This window comes from Neoarius graeffei, chromosome 2, assembly GCF_027579695.1.
Source record: "Neoarius graeffei isolate fNeoGra1 chromosome 2, fNeoGra1.pri, whole genome shotgun sequence".
In the NCBI taxonomy this organism is placed as follows: Eukaryota; Metazoa; Chordata; class Actinopteri; order Siluriformes; family Ariidae; genus Neoarius; species Neoarius graeffei.
The window spans coordinates 86,268,671-86,293,290 of NC_083570.1; the positions used below are offsets into that span (position 1 = coordinate 86,268,671).

General features: G+C 39.8%; 1 protein-coding gene across 7 annotated transcripts in view; it reads right to left on the reverse strand.

The window, feature by feature from the left end:
• Nucleotides 1-649: 649 nt before the first annotated feature.
• Nucleotides 650-24,620, reverse strand: part of LOC132881984 (polycomb group RING finger protein 3) — a 182,903-nt gene continuing 158,932 nt past the window's right edge. For 6 of the 7 annotated variants that reach the window (XM_060915118.1, XM_060915120.1, XM_060915121.1 and 3 more), the window contains exons 7-10: nt 21,764-21,846; nt 9,148-9,285; nt 5,484-5,564; nt 650-2,168 (exon numbers count right to left, since the gene is read on the reverse strand). In XM_060915118.1, the coding sequence (XP_060771101.1) occupies nt 2,121-2,168; nt 5,484-5,564; nt 9,148-9,285; nt 21,764-21,846 (350 nt within the window). In that variant the 3' untranslated portion in view covers nt 650-2,120. The remainder of the gene's footprint in view (nt 2,169-5,483; nt 5,565-9,147; nt 9,286-21,763; nt 21,847-24,620) is intronic. The other variant, XR_009654093.1, reaches the window with a different exon arrangement.

The following is a 24,620-nucleotide window of genomic DNA, read 5'->3' on the forward strand; positions in this document are numbered from 1 at the left end:
AGGTGGCAGTATTTCTGGATATTGTTTATATCTGGTTTTAACTTGCACTTGTGGATGCAGTAATTAACTGTTTTCACAGACGATGGTTTTCTGAAGTGTTCCTGAGCCCATACACTGATTTCCACTACAGACATGTGTCTGCTTTTAATGCAGTGTCTCCTGAGGGCCTGAAGATCATAGGCATCCAATGTCAGTTTTCAGCCTTGTCTCTTGCATACAGAGATTTCTCCAGATTATCTGAATCTTTTGATGATATTATGTACCATAGATGATGTGATCCTCAAATTTTTCGCAATTTTACATTGAGGAACGTTATTCTCAAATTGTTGCACTGTTTGCCCACCCAGTCTTTCACAGAGCAGTGAACCCCTCCCCATCTTTACTTCTGACAGACTCCGCCTCTCTGGGATGCTCTTTTTATACCCAATCATGTTAGTGGCCTGTTGCCAGTTAACTAAATTAGGTTTTTTTTTTTTAGCATTACACAACTTTTTCAGTCTTTTGTTCCCTGTCCCAACTTTTCTGAAACGCATTGCTGACATCAAATTCAAAATGAGCATATATTTTTTTAAAAACAGCAAAATTTCTCAGTTTCAGTATTTGATATGTCGTCTTTGTACTATTTTCAATGAACTATAGGGTTTCCATGATTTGCAAATCTTCACATTCTGTTTTTATTTATGTTTTGCACAGTGACCCAACTTTTTTGGAATCGGGGTTATAGTATTACAACCTGGAACTGAAATGGACTTCAGCAGTATTACATGTCATGAATCTACAAAATAGTCCATAATATTGGCCATAAGAGAAAAAAGCAGTATAGTTTGCAAAAATATTTACAAATTTACAATAAATGGTCCGACTATGGGAGATTCGAAGTTTGGGATTTTTTTCATCACCAAACCCTGATTGATACTTTTCCAGAGCATTGTTTTGAGAGCTCCTTGGAGTTCAAGATGCTCAGTGTTTAGATATGTTCTTTAGCATTCTCTGGGGCCTTCCAGAAACATTTGTATTTATATTCAGATTGCACAGAACTAATGATTGTGACGTGATGGCACCAGAACTAATCACAGAAACGGGGGTGAATACTTACATAATCACAACTTTTATGTTCTTTATTTGTAAATAATTTTTTAAACTATATACATTTTTTTCTCTCACGTCAATTATTATGGGTTATTTGGGGCAGATTAAAGAGATATCATCCTAATTAACTCCATTTCATTACACTACAAACGTGGAAACATTCAGGTGGGGGGTGAATACTTATGCAAAGCACTGGATCTCATCTGTGTTTAGGTGGAAAACTGGTGTAAATTTGGTTTCCTTGAATCATTCCTTTAAAATCCATGTTTCAGAACAGTCTGTCAGTCAATCTCTGTCTTGCACTCACACACTCACTCATTCTTACATTTTCATCTATCAGCTTTTTATCTCTCTTGCATTGTAACAATTTCTATATACAATACTTGTAAATTGAACATAAATTACTACACAAAATTTGTCTATTCACAATTCCACGTTCGGTGACGCAATAAAGGAGGGGAAAAAAAACCCAAATGCTCTGAGACGATTCACAACTCAAACGTATTAGGAACGATGTCTTTCGTCATATCGTAGTATTTTGTGTGCTCCCGAGACTGTTGAGACCTGAACATGTGAGTGGGCAGTGAAGACGTTTCTCCCCAGTGAGCAGTGTGATGGGACCCCACGCAGGAGTGTACACACTGTGCAGCAGCGGCTCTTCACCGCTCTGAGGTGAGCGCCCTGGTCACGATATAAAAACTTCACCCCTTTGTTTGTTGTTGGTGTGTAAACAGAGCACCGGTAGCGTCTTGGGTCCATGTCTCTCATCTGTACAAAAGTATAAATATATGCTTTCTCTTTTGTTTTTTTCACATATCGAGGACATAGAGGATTATGAGTAGAAGGAACACCTGCAGCTGTTTGGCTTGGCTGTTAAGTGTGTAGCATTAAGTGAGTTGATACTGGTTGTTTGCTGGCTCGTGTCGGGACTGACTGGTGGGACTGGTGTGTGTTTGGTATGGGTGGCGTTGATAGTCTCTGCATAAATAGTGCGCTGCGCAGTCCTGGGCCAAAACAACTCTCCTGTCCAACTACAGCAAATCCATCTTGGGTCTGTAATGCAGGAGGAGGGGTGATTTCTAGAAAACACACACACACACACACACACACGTATGACTGAAATGAGTGGAAGGTCAACAGGGACAGCACATGATGGAACTCTTCAGCTTCTTTTCTGACATTACACTTTAAAGGTTATACCTCTAATTGCACCTACAGTCTACGAAAGGGCACATAGGAACGGGGAATATTTGCTCAGTATGGAGATTTCCAATGTGCTTAGTGCTTATTGCAGGCGGAATGTATATATTACTCTGCATAAGTCATTTATTTTGAATATGAAACATCAGGTATTCTTAATGACAAGTATCCAACAGATAATTAACCCAAAAAGTTTGTTCCATTACAGGCATTTAGTAGACGCTCTTATCCACAGCAACGTACAACACACCCAGAGCAGCCTGGTTAGGTTCAGTGCCTTGCTCAAGGGCACTTCAACCATTCCTGCTGGTCCAGGGAATCAAACCAGTAACCTTTTGGTACCAAAGCTGCTTCTCTAACCATTAGGACATAACTTCCCCATAATCACATCATATGTCCTTTTGTAGGAAATTAACCAACAATCATGAAGTTACTTCAATTCCAGTGGCAATGCATCCGTAAGTCTTTTATTCAGTTTGCATTTATAAGTACATGTCATAAGTTTTATACATATGTGTCAGTCCACCAGATTTCCATACCAGATGCTCAGATTACAGATTTTGACTTATACCAGCTGCATTACACAACCAAGCCTGCGTATGCAGGAAATACAAACCAAAGTGAAATTGTACTGAAGTTACTGTAAATCTGACATGAAATCATGTGCACGCAACCTGAAATGGTCCATTTTCCAGGCACTGACTACAGACAATACAGAACCTTGTGAATCCATCAGGAGACAATCTCTACTGCCGATTATTGGCAAATTTCCCAGATTTGTTGAGCAACAGACCACAAAATGCTGCTCAGAAGGTCATGAAAACACTATTAGCGCTGCCAAATGAATGTTGCGCGAAAACTGCACTTGCATGATCAACGCATTTTCACTACAAATCAAAATGTCATTTGCCGATTTTTATGGCAGAAGGAAGAACTGTGCTTGTCTCAGTCGTGGATGTTGTTAAAAGTGGTAAATGTATCCCACAGGGGCGCTATTGGGTGATTATTCATTGATAGTTACTTGATCAGCCAGTAAAAATGGTGCAAAATATCGCATGTTTTTCAACGCCATTTCTACCATTCTGTAAACAAAGCATCTGGTACAAAAATCCCATGGCGTGACACATATAGTTACTATAGAGACCAAAATGGGGGCAGCCATGGCCTGAAGGTTAGGGAAGCAGCTTTGGACCCAAAGGGTCGCCAGTTCGATTCCTAGGACAAGCAGAAAAAATGTGAGGGAAGTTGAGTGAATGAACAGCACTTTCCCCTCCCTCTGTATCATAGCCAAAGTGCCCTTGAGCAAGGCACCTAACCCCCAACTGCTCCCTGGACACTGTAGCATAGCTGCCCACTGCTCTGGGTATGTGTATGAGCTCACTGCTCACTTGTGTGTGTTCACCAGTGTTGGGCACGTTACTTTCAAAAAGTAATTAGTTATAGTTACTAGTTACTTTTCCCAAAAAGTAACTGAGTTAGTAACGGAGTTACTTTGTCATAAAAGTAACTAATTACCAGGGAAAGTAATTATTCCGTTACATTTTGTTCCCCCTCAAAAAAAAATCAAACTCAGTTAGTGTAATCATAATAAAAGTGAATGTTAAATGTGTTTAATGACTGAAATGGACACTTAACAGAACCAATTAGTAATGTTATCTACACTATATTAATATTTTTGTGGGACAATGTGAGATAAGACATCTATCAAATGTACTAATATATTTTTGTAGTTATTAAAATTATGTTACTAATTACTGGCCACTGACGAGGACAAACACTTTGTTCCTCGACATAATGTGCATTGCACGTAAACACTCTTGCCTTTTATTTCAAGTAATGAAAAGTAATGGCTGTATTTCCAATGTGAAAGCGCAGTGCTGGGCTGACCGCTCGCCATCGCTGTGTCTTCCGATTGAAAGAGCGCGCAGTAGTGCAGTAGGCGTGGCCTACCTACGTATCTATGTTGTCCAAATCTACTCTGATTGGCTTACTGTGCCATTGTCTCGCGTCTCCCCGCCCCACACGAAAGCAGAGTAAAGAAAGGCTGAACGAGCAGCGTGCCAGATGAGAACAGCTTTAATAAAGTAACGCATAGCATTTTATTGTAAGTAACGGGAACGGCGTTATAACGATGTAAAAAGTAATTAGTTAGATTACTCGTTACTAAAAAAAGTAACGCCGTTAGTAACGCCGTTTATTTCTAACGCCGTTATTCCCATCACTGGTGTTCACTGCTTCAGATGGGTTAAATGCAGAGGAGGAATTTTGCTGTGCTTGAGTGTGCATGTGACAAAAATAAAGGCTTCTTCTTCTTCTAAAATCCAGTACCATTATTTCTTTCCTGATACTGATACTTAAACTTTGAATATCAGCAGATATCGATAATCATCCATTATTTTTACTTTAAAAACTACTCAGCTTTAAAATGATTTAAGTGCAACACTTAAAAAATGAAGGAAAAAAAATACATGGCTAAAAACGTGACGGATAAAACTTCAGCCTTCAGACGAAAATCACTCTCATATTACAAATATAATAAACATTTACAATACAAAAAACAAATCTGATTTGTTACAAGATTGGATCAAATTCACCCCCGGATTGGTGCCATCTTCAGTAGTTACATGTAATGTTGTGGAACGTCCAAGAAACAAGTTTGTTCCTTTTATCACTTGCATTACAGCTGCTATAAAAAAGTAATTCCCTCATGGGCTTCTCTCTCTCTCTCTCTCTCTCTCTCTCTCTCAAAGTTATCAAGGGTGGAAAAAAAACCTATGCAGCTTGTCATTTTACTGAGAAACCAAAAAGTGCAAAGTCATCTTGCCTAAAGACTCCCATACTGGAAAACTATATACTAATACAGTCTTCTTTCTTAAATATCAACACATTTTTATAAATTGGGTATTATTAGGATTAGATTATTTGGAGTGTCCAGCTGTTATAATTTGCTGTTACTATAGAAATAATAAGCTGTGAGAACAAGTGCATTAAACCTGCAAGTTGAATTAGAGCCTGTATTACTGTCAGAGATGCTGTTAGAGAAAATTAATTCATCCTTCTGACCAATCAGATCTGTGAATCGATAATCCAATAACACTCTGGCACTCATGAACATGCTGAATGATGAAATGTGCTCTTTTTCATCTCAGTCATGAGACAAAACCTCAACTTTAAACTGGACTGAAAATATTTACCTTGAATCTCCATCTTGTCACCACCACAAATTTGAGTGTATGGTCCTTGCCGAGGATTTCCTCATTGCATAAAATGTCCAGCTGCAAACAGAACACATATGGAAGTTGCCCAGGAAGCAAAGCAGAGTGAAACAAGTAAGACAACCCGAGAGCTCTGAGTGTCGCCGACTACAAACGAGCCTCATGCTGGATCACATTACACGATCTAGAAAAGCAAGCCACTCTGAGAAATGTGAGCATTACTACTACATTAATACTGAATTTCAAAAGGAGGACACATGAGCTTCAGAATGGTAAAGGAAATCCCAGACTGATCATCATCTGATGCCAGTAGACTACCAGAAAAAAATAAATAAAATAATGATAATAAGAAGAAGAAGGAGAAGAAGAAGAAGAAGAAGGAGAAGAAGAAGAACATCAATAATAACAACATCATCAATGGTGAGCTACTGCTCACTTACATATCCCCCCGCTCTCACTTATATCAGAAAGCAAGCGATCGAAAGAATAGGACACTTATTATGAATGTTGACGTCAACAAATAATGAACCCTGAAACAAGTAAGTAAAGAGCAGTGTCTCTCCCCAAGGATTTCAAATAGCATCCTGGTAAACTGTCATTTTTAAATAGCATTTTGCTTCTTGAAATAGCGTCAAAATCCACCCTGTATGTTTTGTAAATACATTCAGTCGGTAAACAGGAAGTCGATGTGTGACAGACCTGAAAATGGTATACATGGTCTAGAACCCCAGGCTGAAGCTCAGCACCAAATATCAAGCAGTTGTGATTTGTAGTTGCTGAGAAAAGTGTTACGAAAATTTTGCAAATCCACGCTATACGTTTCGTAAATCATTCGGTCAGTAAACAGGAAGTCGATGTACGACAGACCTGAAAACGGTATACACATTGGAACCCCAAGCTGAAGTTTGGTACCAAGTGGCTATGATTTGTGGTTGCTGAGAAAAAGGGTCTTTCGGATGGACGGAAACATGGAGATATGGATGGATGGATGGATGGACGGACAGACAGGTAAAAAACCAGACCGACCCCCCCCAGAGCGGGGGTATAATAATGAGGGCGCACATGCGAAATCAGAAATCTACAAGTAGTCTGAAAGGATTTTGGGAAACAGACTGAGTAAAAAGCATGTAGTGTTTGAATCTGGTGTATAAACAAAAGCTTGTGTATTTATGCACCAACATGGAAATACACTGGAGATGAAACACATCCATTTCCATTCCAATGTATCTGCAGTGCAATTGTGGCTGTCTAGTGTGTGTGTGTGTGTGTGAGAGAAAACATTACAGGTATGACAGCGTATGACCCAGACAGGGAAACAAAGTGCAGTATAACCACAGCACCCCCTGCTGGTGGAGCCAGTAACCAGAAGGATGCCCTGCTTTCCACCATTATCGGGGCAGACACGACTATCAAGCTATCGTTTCACTCAATAGAACAGCTGAAAACATCACAGCAATCATGAAAGGACGGTAAGCTTCACATCCTTTATTCACTATTGTTTCATTAACTTTCTTTGGTCTTTTGTGTGGTTGGAAAATTGTAGCACCAGCTTGTGCTATTTCGGGCCTTCATTATGATTGCCAGCGCCAGTGACTACATGCTCGGTAGAGAACAAAAGACATCTGACAGCTATATTGTGGCAAGCGAGCCTCAGACGGAGCTGGGTGGCAGGAGCCCACCCACTGACTTTCTCGACGAGGAAAACGGGTGAAGAGAGATAATGATTAGCCTTGTTCCAAAGTTGGCCGTTAAAATCATGCCGCAAAGCTCCTGACAGGCAGCGCAATGCTTGATGGAAAGCAAATGATATTACAAGAGCTTCTGTTGCACTGAAAATACAGTGGGGAAAGCTTGAAGGGGAAGCGTGTCAGTGTGAACGAGCTCTGATATGCTGCACTGGGACTCAATAAGAGGGAGTGACAGAGAGGGGAGATGGATCCCAAGAGATATACGATTCCCTGCCGCTGTAGCAGTGAAACCAAACTGCAGAGTTTGGGCTCCAACTTAAAACCCACAACCTCTGCTGTTCTGCAGAGCAGGCTACTGCTAATCACTGATCGGGGCGGAAATAAACTTTTGCTGCATACAGTTCATTCTAACGTGCCTCAGCTGAGGGACAACCCTTTCACAGATTCCTGTAGGATCTTAGAAGTATCTATTGGGTCGCTCTCAATCTTTAAACAGTTACTCCATGAAACTGAGTCGTACATGAGCTGATAGCTGACGAGGCGCGCAGCACAGAGTCGGCTATAAGCCATGTATGACGAGACTGAGTGGAATAACCGTTTTATTCTATCCACATTCACTGGATTTTGAGAAACAAAGCATTTTTATTTTTTGCAAATTTGATAAACAGAATTTGCACAAAACGTCTGACAAAATAATTTCCACAAACCGACGAAATGACAGTAGCAATTTGTGAAAAATGCAATGATAATTCTTGAAAAATAAAAAAGATATGTTCTTACCATTAAATAATTTTATTCCATATTTTGTTGCTTTTTTTGTATTTTTTGGGGTTTTGTTTTCGAGTAGAGTTTTTATTTCGTCCTCGGTTGGTTCAGCAACACGCTCCGCCATTTTGTTTTTCTTCTTCTTTAGGGTTTTTTGGTGGTTGGCAAACCAACTTAAAGGTAGACTGCCTTTCAGATTTTTCAAGTGTAGGTCATAAAAAGAATTTTCCCCGACACCCAATTATTTTTATTTAGTGGACCGAAAGCGACTGAATTCGAATCACAGACTTCCAATTTTATTGTTTTTTTAATAGAATAATTAATGAATTTAGAGCCACATGGCCCTAAATTCTCTGCTTATGTTTTTCCCCTGCTTCACCATGACCCAATTCAAGATATTACGTCATACATCACGTGGTGGGCTTTCCCTGTTCGCGCAAGGCATTGTGGGATACAAATTTGAAACAGGAGAGAAAAATGGAGGACGTGAGTGTGCGAATGAAACGTGAAAGACCGACTACAGTAACGGAAAGTGAGAACAAAAGACGTTATGTTGCAAAGGAAAGGAAACGCAGGACCAAACTAATAAATATCGGCGGTCAGCGAGCACCTCGGTGTGATCAGCTGTTCGTTTAGCGACAGAATGATGGAACTGTCAGTGCACGGTCAAGGTAAACCTGTAGATGGCAGTAATGCAACACTGTGGATGCCAGCTGCCGTAAAACCCAAAAGAAGAAGAAAAAGAAGAAGGTGGTAAACCTGCGCATGCGCACACGGACTTCCTCTGTCTGCTTGACTGCATGAAGTAAGCGATTTCATGCACATTATTTGCTAGGGAATCCACTCAAATTAAATAACTTCCCAGCCACAGAATGGCCTGGGGTTTTTTTTAGATATTATAGAAATAAACATATCACAATGACCAAATTTCAGAGGGAACTAAATTTCACCGATTTTATGAAATCGAAAGGCCGTCTCGCTTTAAAGGTGCATTACCGCCACCAACTGGGCTGGAGTGTGGGACAGGAGATATGGGGGGGGGGACAAAACTATATTCTTTTAGCTATTTCTGTTTCTTTTAAATACTTGATAAAGTGATATATCTGACTTGATGTGCTCTGCCATTTTGTTTTTCTCTACTCACAGTATATGAGCTGATATCCTAGTACTAATGTCCTGTATGGACTCACCTCATTGAAAGATGTCAGGTTGAGCTTCTTGGCAATGAATTTTTTAAGATGAAGAACAGTAGCCTGGGCCGAGCAGCGGATCCACTTCCGCTTGAGTCCACGGAGCTTACTGCTGTTACACTCCAGACAGATGCTCACCTGAGAGAGAGAGCGAGAGAGAGAAACATATTAAGAGAGAGCAGTGATATAAGAAAATGCAGCCTTTCAGCAAGTTTGCAGTGGATCGAGAGCCTCTCCTGGGAACAAGGCAGGAATACACCCTGGATGAGAAGCCTGTTCATCACGTGTCCCCATGATCACACACACATCCACAACTAGAGGCAATATGGAGTTCCAATCCACATTCTCAGGGCAGAAACAGAGAACCTGAAGGAAACCCACACAGGCATGAAAGAAGCAAGCAAAATTCCACACAGGCAGGAACCGAAGCTCAGGACTGAACCAGGTTCATTGCACCAACATGACACAGTTCATAGGACGTGATTAAAAAGGAGGAAGACTGAGGGGAGAAAGGTCATGTATACATTCCTAGTAGCCAGTGTATTCCCATGACCAGTGAGCTGTCAGGTAGCACATCCAAACACTAACACTGTTATGCCACTTGATAAGAATCAACTTCCAAAATAAATCCACAGAAAAGACCCGATGCCATGGGAGCTCAGTCATTGTTCTGAGCCAAGCTGCAGTTTCAGCGAGTGCGTGTGTGTTTGTGTGTCTAAGTGATGGCCCAGATTTAGGGCCTGCTCAATTTGGGCTCGGTTCCTTCAACAGCCAACGCTAATGAAGAAGGATGGAGCTCCTGTGTCCAAGAAACCCCGTGTACACACACACACACACACCTGACTATATTTATGGATGCTAAACACACCTCCATCTTAAGGGCAAACAGTGTGAGAGAGTGGTGCTGTAATCCCTGGTGAAAACTGTGTATATGAACGCAGCAGCCAGCCAAACGAGAAAGAGAGAGTACTAAAACCAACAGGCCAGAGTCAAGCAGTAGGGACCTGTGCCATTAGTGCGACACAAACTGAAATATGACTCTGTGTACATGAGCGCATGTGTGTATCATTAGTGGGTCATTACTGCATAGCTGGGCCAGTTATAATCGACTCAAATAGTGACACAAATGACTAATTCAGTTCAAGCTCAAGCTAATTGCACCTCCAGATGAAAGCAAGTGAGACTCGATGCACATCGAAGTGCAGCTAGAAAAGCACAAAGCTTCCGTTGGCATCTTAGATGTTCTCATTTTCATAACACAAAGTATCAAAGGTACCAGACGTGGCACTTGTAATGAATCATACTGTTGTTGCAGAGAAAATTTGTACAGCTCAAAGATTACATGTAGGCTTCTTTTTTCCAGAGGATAATCATTTTACAGACATTTTTAACTGCATAAGTATGTCACAATTCAACCTATCTGTTATAAAAAAGTGTTTACAGGAAAAAGAAAATGCAAATTAAAGGAGAAATAAGGTTACAAAGTGCCGATTTGTCATTCAGAATAACATTCTGCATTACAATCACAGCAAGTGTTAAAAAAAATACTAAAGTCAGAATAAAACTAATATTAATCTCTGTAGGATGTTTTTAAGAACATCAATCCATCTTCAGTAACTGCTTTATTCTGGTCTGGTGGATTCGGAGCCTATCCTGTTAATACTGGGTGTGAGGCAGAAATACAATGGGATGCTCATCCATCACACACACATTCACACCGAGGGGCCATTTTTAGCATCATCTATTCACCTCTATGCAAAGTTTTAGGGGCTGGGAGGAAACTGGAGAACCCCTGAAGAAATCCATGCAGACATGGCGAGAACATTACACTTATAATTTGCTGGGGTTTTTACAACATTTTTCAACACAAAACTGGAATCACATTAAATATTTAATCTATATTAATAAAGACAAATATCAATACGTGCAACATGTTATGGGGAAAACTAAACAATTTTTATCTTTTAATAAAAAGAAGATGAGACAACAGTATTTCAGCAAGTGCGAGGCAGTCATTTATGTCGTGTCTAAAAGATATATCCTTTTAATTAGAAGTCCTTGAGACGTACTTTAAAGTTTTGGGTTAAAGCCCTGTGTTTCAGAGACATACAGACCATTCACTGCTTGCTAGGTAACGTCATCCACAATGAAATGTAAGTTGGTATATCAGGTGAAAATTCAAATTCAATCCAATTTGCTTGAAACTGGTCTTGTTGAATTCAGAATTGAATGCAGAACAACATACATTTTACAGAATTAAAATATGTTTATCCATTCTTGAGATATTACAAATCAAAGATTGAAAAAACAGCTTAATTTTTAGAAAACTGATGTAATATTCTGTATTAGGATCACATGGTCCAAAATGGGCCTCATTAAAGGAGAACTGAAGTCATTTTTAAAGTTGCTTTATTTCTTAATCAGACCCTCCAGGATTTCGCGATGTTGCGATTTGCAACTTCAACGCAAATTCAACCAATCCCTGCGAATTCAGGGCGGTGTTGCAATTATATCCAATCACCGCAACTTTCCCGCAAATTTGACCAATTGTTGGCGTCGTCTTGAGGTGACGTCGACAAACTACCTTCCACCTTACTTCCGTGTATACGTTCAAGAGAAGCAGCATGTGCGAGTCAGTGTTTATATAGGCTTAAATTCTGTTCCTGAAAGTGTGTTATGCTTACAGTGAAGGACTGTGCGCACTTTACATTAATTTTTTTTTACTTAATGCAAGAAATTAATGGATGCCAACATTTTTGCCAAAATGGTCTTTTATTTTCCATTGTTTACCCTGGTGAAAAATAAATGTGCTAAGTGTACTAAAATTTAGCATACTTTTGTGTACTTGAAGCCACAATAATCATCAATATACTTCAAGTGTGTTTATAATTAGTTAACTTGTGGCATGCTATTTTGGAACAACTAATTTTGTACTAAATATATTTTAATTGTAATTAAATTGTAGAAAAGTGCAACTTGAAGTGTATTTAGTGTACTTTTATGTGCTAAAGTGGAACAACTTAAAGTATATTTTGTATACTTTAAGTATATGACTTTATATGTACTAATATATGCTTAATTAGTCAAATTAAAGTGTACTTTGTTTGTATTATAGTACACTTTAGAAATTAGTACACTAAGTACACTTTAGAAATTGCACACAACTTTCACTTAAAGTATATATATTTCTATAAAGTGTAATATAGTATAATTATTTTAAAGTGTGTTAAAAGTGTTAGCGTGAAAGCGTGATGTTAGTATACTTTTTATATATTTACAAAAAGTACAATTTGTGTAAGTACATTTTCAATATACTATTGAAAATATGAATATACTTTAAAGTACTTTTTTTTTCGCCAGTGTAGGCAGCTTCAGCATCATACTGTGAGATTCTGTTCAAATTGTTTTTTTTTCTTCTATGAAGCCTGAGCGGCGGCACGTTGGTGTAGTGGTTAGCGCTGTCAAATGATTTTAATGAGCTGTTGTCATTGCATCCCAGTAGAACAACGGAGGAAAATATCACCAGACAGGAAGCATCTGGGTGGCACGGTGGTGTAGTGGTTAGCGCTGTCGCCTCACAGCAAGAAGATCCGGGTTCGAGCCCCGTGGCCGGCGAGGCCCTTTCTGTGCGGAGTTTGCATGTTCTCCCCGTGTCCGCGTGGGTTTCCTCCGGGTGCTCCGGTTTCCCCCACAGTCCAAAGACATGCAGGTTAGGTTAACTGGTGACTCTAAATTGACCGTAGGTGTGAATGTGAGTGTGAATGGTTGTCTGTGTCTATGTGTCAGCCCTGTGATGACCTGGTGACTTTTCCAGGGTGTACCCCGCCTTTTGCCCGTAGTCAGCTGGGATAGGCTCCAGCTTGCCTGCGACCCTGTAGAACAGGATAAAGCAGCTAGAGATAATGAGATGAGATAATTATTGTTTAATTTAGTCTTCAGGAGAGACTGCCTGCACACAGTACTAGTATTAATAGTTTTTTTTTTCTTACATGAAAGCTGAGGCATTTATATTATATTTTAAGGTAACTTCATGTTGTGCTGTGAGGTTCTCTGCACTTTAACTTTTGAACCAACAGGTGTATTTGGATAAGTAAAGCCTATTTTTCTGCATTTTTGCAGTCCTGGTAATCTTTTATATTGGTAAAGTTGTTTATAGGACCATTTCTCAGTGTCTTTGTTTTTTTAATCAATAGTTTTTCAGTAATAACTTAATATTTAACATATCACTCAATTTTAATCACAAAAAGAGAAAATCGCAACAATTTCTCGCAACTTTCACTTCCTCCCGCAATGTAATCGCAATAAAAACCTAAAAAACACCGTAACTTTCATTGCAATTTTTTGGAAAACCCCCGCAACATCAGACATTTTAGCCCGCAACAATCACAAAAAAGGCCCACGAAATCCTGGGGGGACTGGTTAATTAACGTGTTATTCAATTACATTTTCAGTTTTAGTAACCTTATATCGTGACTCGTATTGGCAACTAATTGCAATTAAATATTATACTTATCAGCCTATTCGGTTTTTAGCCGTGTTGAATTTAGTTCGTTTGGTCCACAGCAGGCGTCGCTTATCCACGCAATCTTCACGAAACTTGTACGAGACTTCAAAACGTGAAGCGTCAGCCAGGTGTCAGTGCCATCATTTTGAAAACTGTTTTCCAAATGAAATATTGCACAAAAATGAGTTTAAATGACGATTACTGCCTACTTTTTTCAAACTTTCCTGATTGCTATCAAAACAATCAAAACTTCCGGCTTGATTATATCAGCATTCGAAAGAGGGCGTGCGTGTCTTTTGACAACGTTGGCAGATGTTGGTCACTTTGATTTCCGCTGTACGTTTTACTTCCGTCCTACGATGTCTCGCACAGGTCTCAACAAATCTCGTTTACGGCCATTGCTTTGACATATGGACTGATATATTACAGAGCATATTTCAAACACTCATAACTTGCTATAGCAGCGACAAAATAGTGATCAAAAATGCATTCCTATATTTAATAAAATGAGATAAATAGAATTTTGATAATAAAAAATTTGCCTTCAGTTCTCCTTTAACGAATGAGATCAAATGTTTTTTTCCCCCCTTAATAACGTTTCTATTTTTCAAGATATTTACATGGAAATTGGCAGGCACATAGATGGCTGTCTACTGAATACAAAGTTTGAAAAATTAGTAAAAACAAATAATGCAAATTAGTATTTAATTAGTATTAATTATGCTAATTAGGTTAAAAAATTATATATCGGTACACTTTTTTCTTCAAAGTTTACCAAATGGCTTTATTTGTGCAATATATATAATTTACCAGCTGGGAGGTCCGTATCGTGAAATACCGTGACTAAGGTCTTGAAAATACTGATTGAGGCCTCTGGGCCGAAGTCAGTATTTTCAAGGCCGAGTATTTTCAAGGCCAAGGTCACGGTATTTCACGACGGACCGACCTTAAGCTAATAATGTATTTATTTTTTTCTTTACCAAATTCTAACAGAAAATGAGAGCACCCAAAAGGGAAAACAAAGCCCAAAACTATCCCAAAATGATGTGAAAGTCATTTTGCAAAGAAACACAGCAGACGCACATGTATTTAACAATTATTTCACGAAATTGAGTCGTACATGAGCTGATAGTTGACGAGGCACGTAGCACTGAATTGTCTATAAGCTATGTATGACGAGATTGAGTGGAATAACTGGTTTATTCTATCCACATTCACTGGATTTTGAGAAATGGAGCATTTTTACTTTTTGCAAATTCGATAAATAAAAACTTTATACAAAACAAGTTAGGTACCTCGCTCAAGGCCGTCCCATATTAACCTAACCGCATGTCTTTGGACTGTGGGGGAAACCAGAGCACCCGGAGGAAACCCACGCAGACACGGGGAGAACATGCAAACTCCACACAGAAAGGCCCCCGCCGGCCACTGGGCTTGAACCCAGAACCTTCTTGCTGTGAGGCGGCCGCGCTAACCACTACACCACCAAGAAGATACATTTTTACCATCAAATACTTTTATTCCATATTTTTGGGGGTTTTGTTTTTGAGGAGAGTTTTTATTTCATCCTCAGTTGGTTCAGCAACACGCGCCGCCATTATTTTCTTCTTCTTCTTTTTTCAGGTTTTTAAACTAACTTAAAGGTGCATTACCACCATCGACTGGGCTGGACTGTGCAACAGAAGATATTTGGGGGGGGGGGGGGGGGGGTGTATTATTTTAGCTATTTCTGTTTCTTTTAAATATTTGATAAAGTGATATATCTAACTTGATGCGCTCTGCCATTTTGCTTTTCTCTACTCACAGTATATAAGCTGATAGCCTAGTAGTAGAGTAGCCAATTAGAGCACACGATTGCTCACATCCAGTGAATGTGTACAGAATAAAACAGAATGTCCGATATCCCTCAGTGCTTGCTCGCTAAAGGTAGCGAAATTTCAGCTAACTAGGCTTCTTACACATGTGTGTTTCAGTAATGAGACACTATCAGTCAGTGAACAAAAATGGTTCCTCTCAGCAAACGAACCATATCCTCATTGCTCTATTAACTCCAACTAACTCCTCTCAGCCAGGGTTTGAGCTTGACAGTATTCAATCCTGACCTTTTTGTACTAGCATTAGTGTATATATATTTTCATATAGACTATAAATCCCTTCTTCAAAAGCTGGAAAGGTAAATATCAGTCCAAAGAAAGGAAACCTCTAACAGCTATTCAAACTCAAATTACACCTTATTAAGTAGTTTTTATACCGTTTTCTTTGTGTACACAAAACCCCCTGCTGCTCTGCGACCTTGAGCTGGCAACTCGAGCCAAATATCACCAACACACACACACACACACACCCCTAATCCTCAATCCATAGAGACGGATGTGCTTTTTCACTGCTCTCCATCCTCCAAATGCTCACTCTCTTCCTTCAGCCCGAGTCACACACTTCACTAGCCAATTGTGAATTCAGCAAACTCCAAGCAAAACCCAAACTTACTCCACACACACAGCCAGGGTTATCACATATCTTTTGAATTTATGAATTTATGCAGTGCAGACTGTTCAGGTGCCTGCACTCACATATACACTCACAAATACACAAAAAAAAGCCATGATAAAGTGCATCGCACACTGCTGAATCCAACTATTTTTATTAATAACAGCACTTTATTTTGTGCTGCACAGGAGAAAATGGCATGTGCTATCCATGAGCATCCATCCAGAGAAAAGGCAGAAAGTGCAGAAGTAAACACACGGCCAAACAGAAATCCTGCTCTGTATTTTATACACTAAAAGTGTAAGGTCATTTCAGGCGCCGCCCTTTGAGGGAGTGTAAAAAGTCTGAAAATGAGACTCGAAATCCCAATCTCCACTTCCTGCATTATTAAGCAGTGTGCTAGACTGAAGAGGGGATAGGAGGAATACCAAACAGCCTCCTGAGAGCATCGGTGAAGTACACAAGCTCCGACTCACAAGTCCAGTTCGACAAAGCTACAAAAAACAGTAAAGAAGGCATTTTTTCTGTCTTTTATATCGCTGTGCGCAGATACAAGTGTAATAGAAATGATGACAACAGTAATGCCTCAGTGACCTGCAGGGGGAAAATGAGTTTTGTAAAGACCTGCTGTGACATGAAATTCCCTACCTTTGCTAGAGAATAACTCAGTCTGTCTCGTAGGCATGCTTCATGAAGAGAGCCTACTGCTGTTTACTCGAGAGAGAGAGAGAGAGAGAGAGAGAGAGAGAGAGAGAGAGAGAGAGAGAGCAAAAGCACACAGCACAAATCCCTGCCAAAGTACCTGTGTCCATTTCCTATCACATGAAAGGCAGAGCTTGTGGGGTTACGATAACATTAGCATTGCAGGCGAAATGACAACACTAAACACCAACAAAAGTAGCAACGCTAGTGAAGCTTCAAGCTCTGATTTACACCGCCTGCACATTTCTGTGAAAAGTCATAAAGCAGCCGGGCAGATGGGACTCCCATTTGACGAGACTGAATCCACTACTGAAGGCTGCTGTGCTGTATGGTCCATCAGAAAGGGAATTCTAGGTTGCTCGGCTACATCCCAAACCAGGTTCTATTGCTCTAAAGAGTATGACACTGTATTCTTTCATTCATCTTCAGTAACCACTTTATCCTGGTCAGGGTCATGGTGCATATTCTGGGATCATCTTCAGTGCTTGAAGAAGCCCCGCTCAAAAAAACTTCACCAGCTTAGATGACGCCATTGTTTGGTTCATGCAGAGATAATTACACCATCACACCAGGCCGATTAAGACGCACTGCGATTGGTCAGAGGCTTGGCGCCCATTTGGTCATTATGTGTTGTTGATTTTTATTGGTCACAAGCACATGCTTATTTACACTGTAGGGACAGTCACAGTCCCGTCTAGAACTACAAATCCCATCAACCAACTTCCGCGATGACCTACGTCATGCCTGGGCGGGATTACCTACGTCACAATTTACCTACGTCACAAATTACCTACGGCAAATTAGTCTTAGGAATTAGCTTTATGAAGTGTGAATTTAAACTCAAACTGTTTAAATTGTGCATACTTCTTCTTGAGTTCTACATTGCTCTCTCTCCGTTGTTTTAAAAGATAACTTGTGCATGCTCTCTTCTATCCTTACTAACATCCTTAATTTCCTTATTACACATATTTTGACCTCATCAAGATTTCAGTGAATTTGGTAATGTTATAGGGAGTGGGTTAGCCACCACGGCTAATTCCTTTGTCTCAAGAGACCACAAGGTGATTCTCACCTCCCCCCAACACACACACACACACACACACACACACACACACACACACACACACACACACACACACATACCTTAGATAAGATTTCAATCATTCTCTCTCTCTCACACACACACACACACACACACACACACACACACACACACACAACACACTACCTCACCATTTATGCTTGTGTATATAATGTACTCAACTGCTATTATCCATTTAATATCATTGTTATAATAAATTCAATTAATTTGTCAAACTGTGTCTGTGTTGCTACTATATACTCGAAGTCACACAATCTCAAAGAACTCCAAATTGCCTTCAGAGTGCTATTGGCTGTAGTGTTTATGTACTACGGTAAGTAATACATTATTTCTGCATCACTAGTGATCATAATTTGGCATATACCCTAATTTAGCTGTTTGGGTAATTTATTATTAAACACCAAAATTAATGGTATTATTAATGAGACTGATTTAATGAGACTGATTTAATGAGACTAATCACTTAAGACCAATAGCACCCACAACACTCTGGCTTCCCGCCGTCTCTTCACTGGGGTTAGATTTCGCCAAATGGAGGGATTTGTGGAGGGATTTCTAGAAAAGATGACTTATGATAATGATAAAGATGACAAATACATTCGTAGTGCATCATAGTGCGCTTTACACACACACACCCACACACATACATACATCTAGGGTCAATTTATTGCAGCCAATCCAGCTAGCGACAAGTTTCTGTGCTTCAGAGGAAATCAGAGAACCAGGAAGTAAACCCATGAAGCCACTATATGACGTAACAAGCACACCAAAATACTATAATCAGGGTTCCTGCTGGCACTCGTTACGCTTGTCATTGATTAACATAATCCATTAGTGATGAAGAGAAAATTACTAACAGTCGTCATAGTGACGAATGTATTTGTCATCTTTATCATTATCATAAGTCATCTTTTCTAGAAATCCCTCCACAAATCCCTCCATTTGGCGAAATCTAACCTCAGTGAAGAGATGGTGGGAAGCCAGAGTGTAAACAATAAGCATGTGCTTGTGACCAATAAAAATCAACAACACATAATGACCAAATGGGTGCCAAGCTTCTGACCAATCGCAGTGCGTCTTAATCGGCCTGGTGTGATGGTGTAATTATCTCTGCATGAACCAAACAATGGCATCATCTAAGCTGGTGAAGTTTTTTGAGCGGGGCTTCTTCAAGCACTGAAGATGATTTAAGGGCCGAAACAGCCACGGGGGAGGCACACTCTGAGCCCCTACCATCCCCAAGCACGTGTGTCAGTAATACAGGGGTCAGTTTAAAAAAAAAAAATGCCAAAGTGAAAGTGTTGTCAGCCGGCAAGCAACTGAAGGGATCTATGTTTCAGGGGTGTGGCATGTTGAGTACCCATGGTGAACATTTGATGTAAAACGCGGTGTCATTCGGTGTTCAGTTTATAAATCGACAGAAAAATCAGATTCCTTCACTGTTGGTTGTTCCAAGACTCTTCTCGACTCTGTTCAATTGTAAATCAAGTTTTGTGTTGAAGTAAAGGGGAGTCCTAATTCCTCTTTTGAACAATTCCATGCTAAAATAACCTTCAGTAAGCTCAAACTAAAGAGGTTTATTTTAGTTCAATGGTACACAGGCTGCCCAAAATCAACTCTTTCTTATCAAAGGCTGGAGGGGAGCCCAAATTTTATATGTAATGGAGAGACCTAGCTGTATCTGTACAAATATTTGAATTCTGCCAGTTTGGTTGGTACAAACCTGTATTAAGTCCACTTTGATATGTTGGTAACTAAGAAAAAAATACAGACTAAGTGAAGAAAAAATAAGACAAGAGTGCTCTGAGAGCACAATATCCCCTGCTGGTAACTATGCCATAACTCTGGTAAAATGCGACTGAACCAAACGAAGTTCCAATAGGCGTATTATCGACATATAACAAAGAATCCTGACAAGTTTTATGAAATTCCTCCAAAAATTGTGAGAGGAGTTGATTTCAGAAGGTGAGTACCCTTCTCAGGACGGACATCACCACGACATAATCCCCCTTCAGGCCTTTCGGCCAGCGGGGGATAAAAACTTTTTGCCAAATTACATGAAATTCCTCCAAAAATTGTGAGGGAGGTTGATTTCAGAAAGTAAGCACACCTTGATGAAATTGCCAAAGTACAAGTTTGTTAATAATCAAGAGCATAACTCCAGTAAAATTTGCCCAAATTAAACGAAATTTCAATATGGGTAGAACGGTCATATAACAAAGCCTTTTGCAAATTTGGTGAAATTCCTCCACAAATTGTGAGAGGAGTTGATTTCAGAAGAACGTACACCTTCATGAAATTGTCAAAGTACAAGTTATTTAATCACGGGTCAAAACTCTGGGAAACTTTTCACAAACAAAATTAAATCGCAATATGCGTATTACCGTCATATAACAAGGCCTTTTGCCAAGCTTCGAGAAATTCATCCACAAATTGTGAGAGGAGTTGATGTCAGAAGGCGAGCACACCTTCATGAAATTGTGAAAGTACAAGGTTGTTAATCAACTCTGGTTGTGGCAACTCTGGTAAAAATGTGACTGAATTTAACAAAATTACAATATGTGTACTGCCGACATAGAACAAAGAATCCTGCCAAGTTTTGTGAAATTCCTCAAAGAATTGTGAGAGGAGCTGATTTCAGAAGGTGAGCACCCTTCCCAGGACAGACAGACAGACAGATGGACATCGCCATGACATACGGTAATCCCCCTTCAGACCTTTTGGCCAGTGGAGGATAAAAAAGTGAAGAATACTTCTTCGACTTGATTTTTCAAGGAAAAAAGTGGAGAATATTTTTCAGAACCCAGGGGGAACCCTGATAATATACTGTAATAATAACTGCATTGATTCATCTTGAAAAAAATATACAATGAATTTACAACAAAAACCAACAAAGTCGTAGAAATAGGTATCCAAAAATTAGATAACAGAGTTTGACTATATCTGGTTGTTTAGGAGGCGACATGCTCTTGAGATAAAAGATTTCTTATGTCTATCAGTTCCTGACAGTGGTATTGCAAGACAAGCTTTGTTCCTAGCTGCGTACTTGTGGGCCGCCATTCTTGGAAGGAATGCGTGATTTGGATGGTTAGAGTCCTTTATAATTCTTTCACGCTCACGTACGGTCACCGCATCTCTTCATTCCTCCACACTTACAAACCTTGTCTTCAGGAGGCCAATTATGACCAAACCGCGATCCTGCACTTGTTGTATTTCCTTGGCGAGGTATTTCAGGATGTCTACTCTAGCATCGGACGAATCTTACTGCAGTAAAGAGTGAGCCCCACATCCTTAGGTAGATTAGCCTTCCTGCATTTGTGTAGGTAGTGTAACCTTTCGTTAGCTTTCTTAGTTATTTCATTAACGTGGTGGTTTTGTGCAGATCCTGTTGTTGCCAAACATCTAAGGAGTTTAAACATCAAGACTTTCTCAATGGCAGCACTTCCTATGTCCAGGCTGTCAAGCCGGGTGGACGCCTGGTTGAAGGATATCCACATGTCTTTAGCTTTCTTGCTGTTGAGAACCATTTGATTGGAACTTGACCACTCATGCAGATTATCAAGCACCACTTGCATTGTGGACTCGGAGGCCTTCGACGTATCCTCATACAAAGTGCAATGCAACCTATGGTGATTTTCAGAATGGCTCGTCACAGTAAGGTGACGAGTGTGTTTGGCAAATCAGTGGATTGCACTAGATCTAACTCCATGTGATATTCTTAGTAACCTAGTAACAAGCAGAACCAAATTCAGGACAAGTCCTTAGTTACAGTATAGCTCATGTATAAATGGAATTAACAGCAACAACATGAATGTCCTTACCTGCTCGTCACTACGATGATAATCATTATCCTCTTCTGGTTTCTCGTCTCCCTCCTTAGATGCATCCTCAGATTTTACTTCGCCTGGTTTTAGGAACAAAACATACAGTACCAGTCAAAAGTCTGTACACCCCTACTCATTCATAGGTTTTTCTGTATTGTGATGATTTTGTACATTGTAGAACACCACCGAAGACATCAAAACTATAAAATAACATATGGACCACATATGACATTATCATATGACGCGTACAGACCCGCACGCACACTCTTAATAAAACCATTGGGAAAAATCACATGACTGGGCAGATATGGATTTTTGAATCTGGTCTGGAAAAAGGCATATGCGGCCCCGGACCCGTTTCCCTCACTTCCGCCATTTTCATTTTGCTCTGAATTGTTAGTTTGAAAAATGAGCGACACAACTGAGCCCAGTGAAAGTGAATTTTATTATCCAGATGATTTATCAGACACAGACCTAATTGAACAAACTGAAACTGTCGAAGAAAATGAAAAAACGGTACCTTCAAGCGAAGAAATTCACTTGTTTATACAAGGATAACAACAAGAAAACAAAAAAAGTAAAAAAAAAAAAAAACAAGTACGACATGAATGTTTTCAAAAGGTTTCTTGCTGAAGTTAAGGAGGAAAGAGACATAACAGTCATCCCCTCTAAGGAGATCGACAGCTAGCTATGTAGTTTCTATATACAAGCAAAGAAAAAAGGAAATTTAGACTACAAACCTGACACTTTCTCTTCCTTTTTGCGAAGTATTCAACGCTACTTTGACATCATCAACAGTAAAATAAACATCCTGGAAGATGAAGACTTTAAAAAGCCATCATTCATTGTTTTCCACTGTGTTCGTTAGTTAAAAAAGGTCGCATGATAAAATGCTTATTGACTGAGTTAGGTCAGGCTGGACGGGAAAATATTTGGCTCTTGGTCATTTGTATGGACCGAGCACAGCAAGGTCCATACGACATGACCTCAAGCCAAATATTTTCCTGTCCGGCCCTCTCACTCAGTCAATAAGTACATATTATGTGGTAATAGGGCTGTAACGATACACCCAACTCACGATTCGATTCGTATCACGATTTTTGACCCACGATTCGATACGCCCACGATTTTTTTAAATGTTTTTTTTAAAGTAGTAAATTTGACTTATTAACATTTACTTACTTACATTAACTATTTAATAACAAATAATTCAGACCACTGCAGAGAATGAGTAATATGTATGCAAAAATGAACAAATGTATATCCAAAGATTGTTTTATTTCTCAAAATAATACTGTTGAGCCGGAAGCTCTGTTTTTTTCGGTTCTGAAAAAGTCATTTTTCCAAATCATGTAAATCCGTTAAGATTTTTTTTTGGGGGGGGGGTGGCTCTCTCACTGTCTCACTCTCATAGGGCCAATGATTTTCTGTGATCGCGGAAAACAGATGGAAATTACGGAATTTTTATAGTGAAACGTTGCTCGCGTGTCGAAATGTAACTGCCGCAGAAGGCTTCCGCCCAAGCAGACATGCCTTCAGTGTTGCCAGATATTGCTAACGTTTTCCACCCCAAAATATGTTCAAAACCAGCCAAAAAGCACCTAAACCTGCCCAATCTGGCAACACTGCATGCCTTTCCGGTCAAGTGATTGTGATTGGCTTGTGGCACACCTAGCCAGCCAATGAGCTGCTTGTTTACAGATTCGCTCCCCGCGTCGCAACCCGAATGGCGACCGCTTAAAAGAAATGAATGCTCTGCCAGTGGCGAGTGTGGACGTTGCGTGACTCGCAGAAGATTGTCGCAGGTCGGCGAAAAAACGACTTACTAAGAGATATAAAAAAATAAAAGTAATTTAAGTAAGTTTAAAATGTAATTTAAATAAAAAGTAAAGTATTCATAAATTGAAGTTTGGAAGCGCCTCTGTTTTTGGGCTGAGGAGAAGTTTGAAAGGGTGTACCGTGATTCTGCCTTCTTGTATCGCGATACGGATCGTGGCTCTGCGTATCGCGATTTCGATTTGCATATCGTTACAGGCCTATGTGGTAAACAAAAATGTTTCATATTTTAGATTCTTCAAAGTAGTCACCATTTACCTTGATGATGCTTTGCACACTATTAGCATTATCTTAACCAGCTTCATGAGGTAGTCACTTGGAATGCTTTTCAATTAACAGGTGCCTCATCAAAAGTTAATTAGTGCAATTTCTTGCTTTCTTAATGTGTTTGAGATCAAATAGTAAACAGTAAATAATAAAAATACAGTAAATAGTCCTATTCCACAACTGTAGTAATCCATGGTGTAGTGGCTGGCTGCTTTAAGTCCCAGGGCTCCCTCATGTCTGTGTTACCTTCTAACTATTCTGTCATAGTTAGTTTTGCCGGAGTCCCTGCTTGTACTCAGCGCAAAATGTATACTGTTCTTACTCATTAGTTGACACTGGGCATACCTAACAACCTGTGCCTTCTCTCTCCCTTTCTACCCCCCTTCACTTTGTCTGTCCCTCTGAGTTACATGTCGATCCTGAGACCGTGATGCTGACCTCTTACGCTCCTCGGACCTGCCTGATCCAACCTGATGCCCTACGTCTGGCTGGAGTCTCATCACATCACTCCTGTGGAGGACGGCTCCATATGGACAGTCAAAAGTCGCACTTGGAAGACGCTTTGGATGCTTACAGTAACGCATTTATGTCTGAGGACTACAGTTGACTTGCTAACTTTAGGACTGCAGTTGGTTGTCATGAACTGTTTTGTAGTCAAGTTTCCATCAATAAACAGTTTATAACTTCAACAAAACAAACTTCATGTTAAAACTATAATGAATTTCCTGGCTACACAGTTATACTTTGTGAC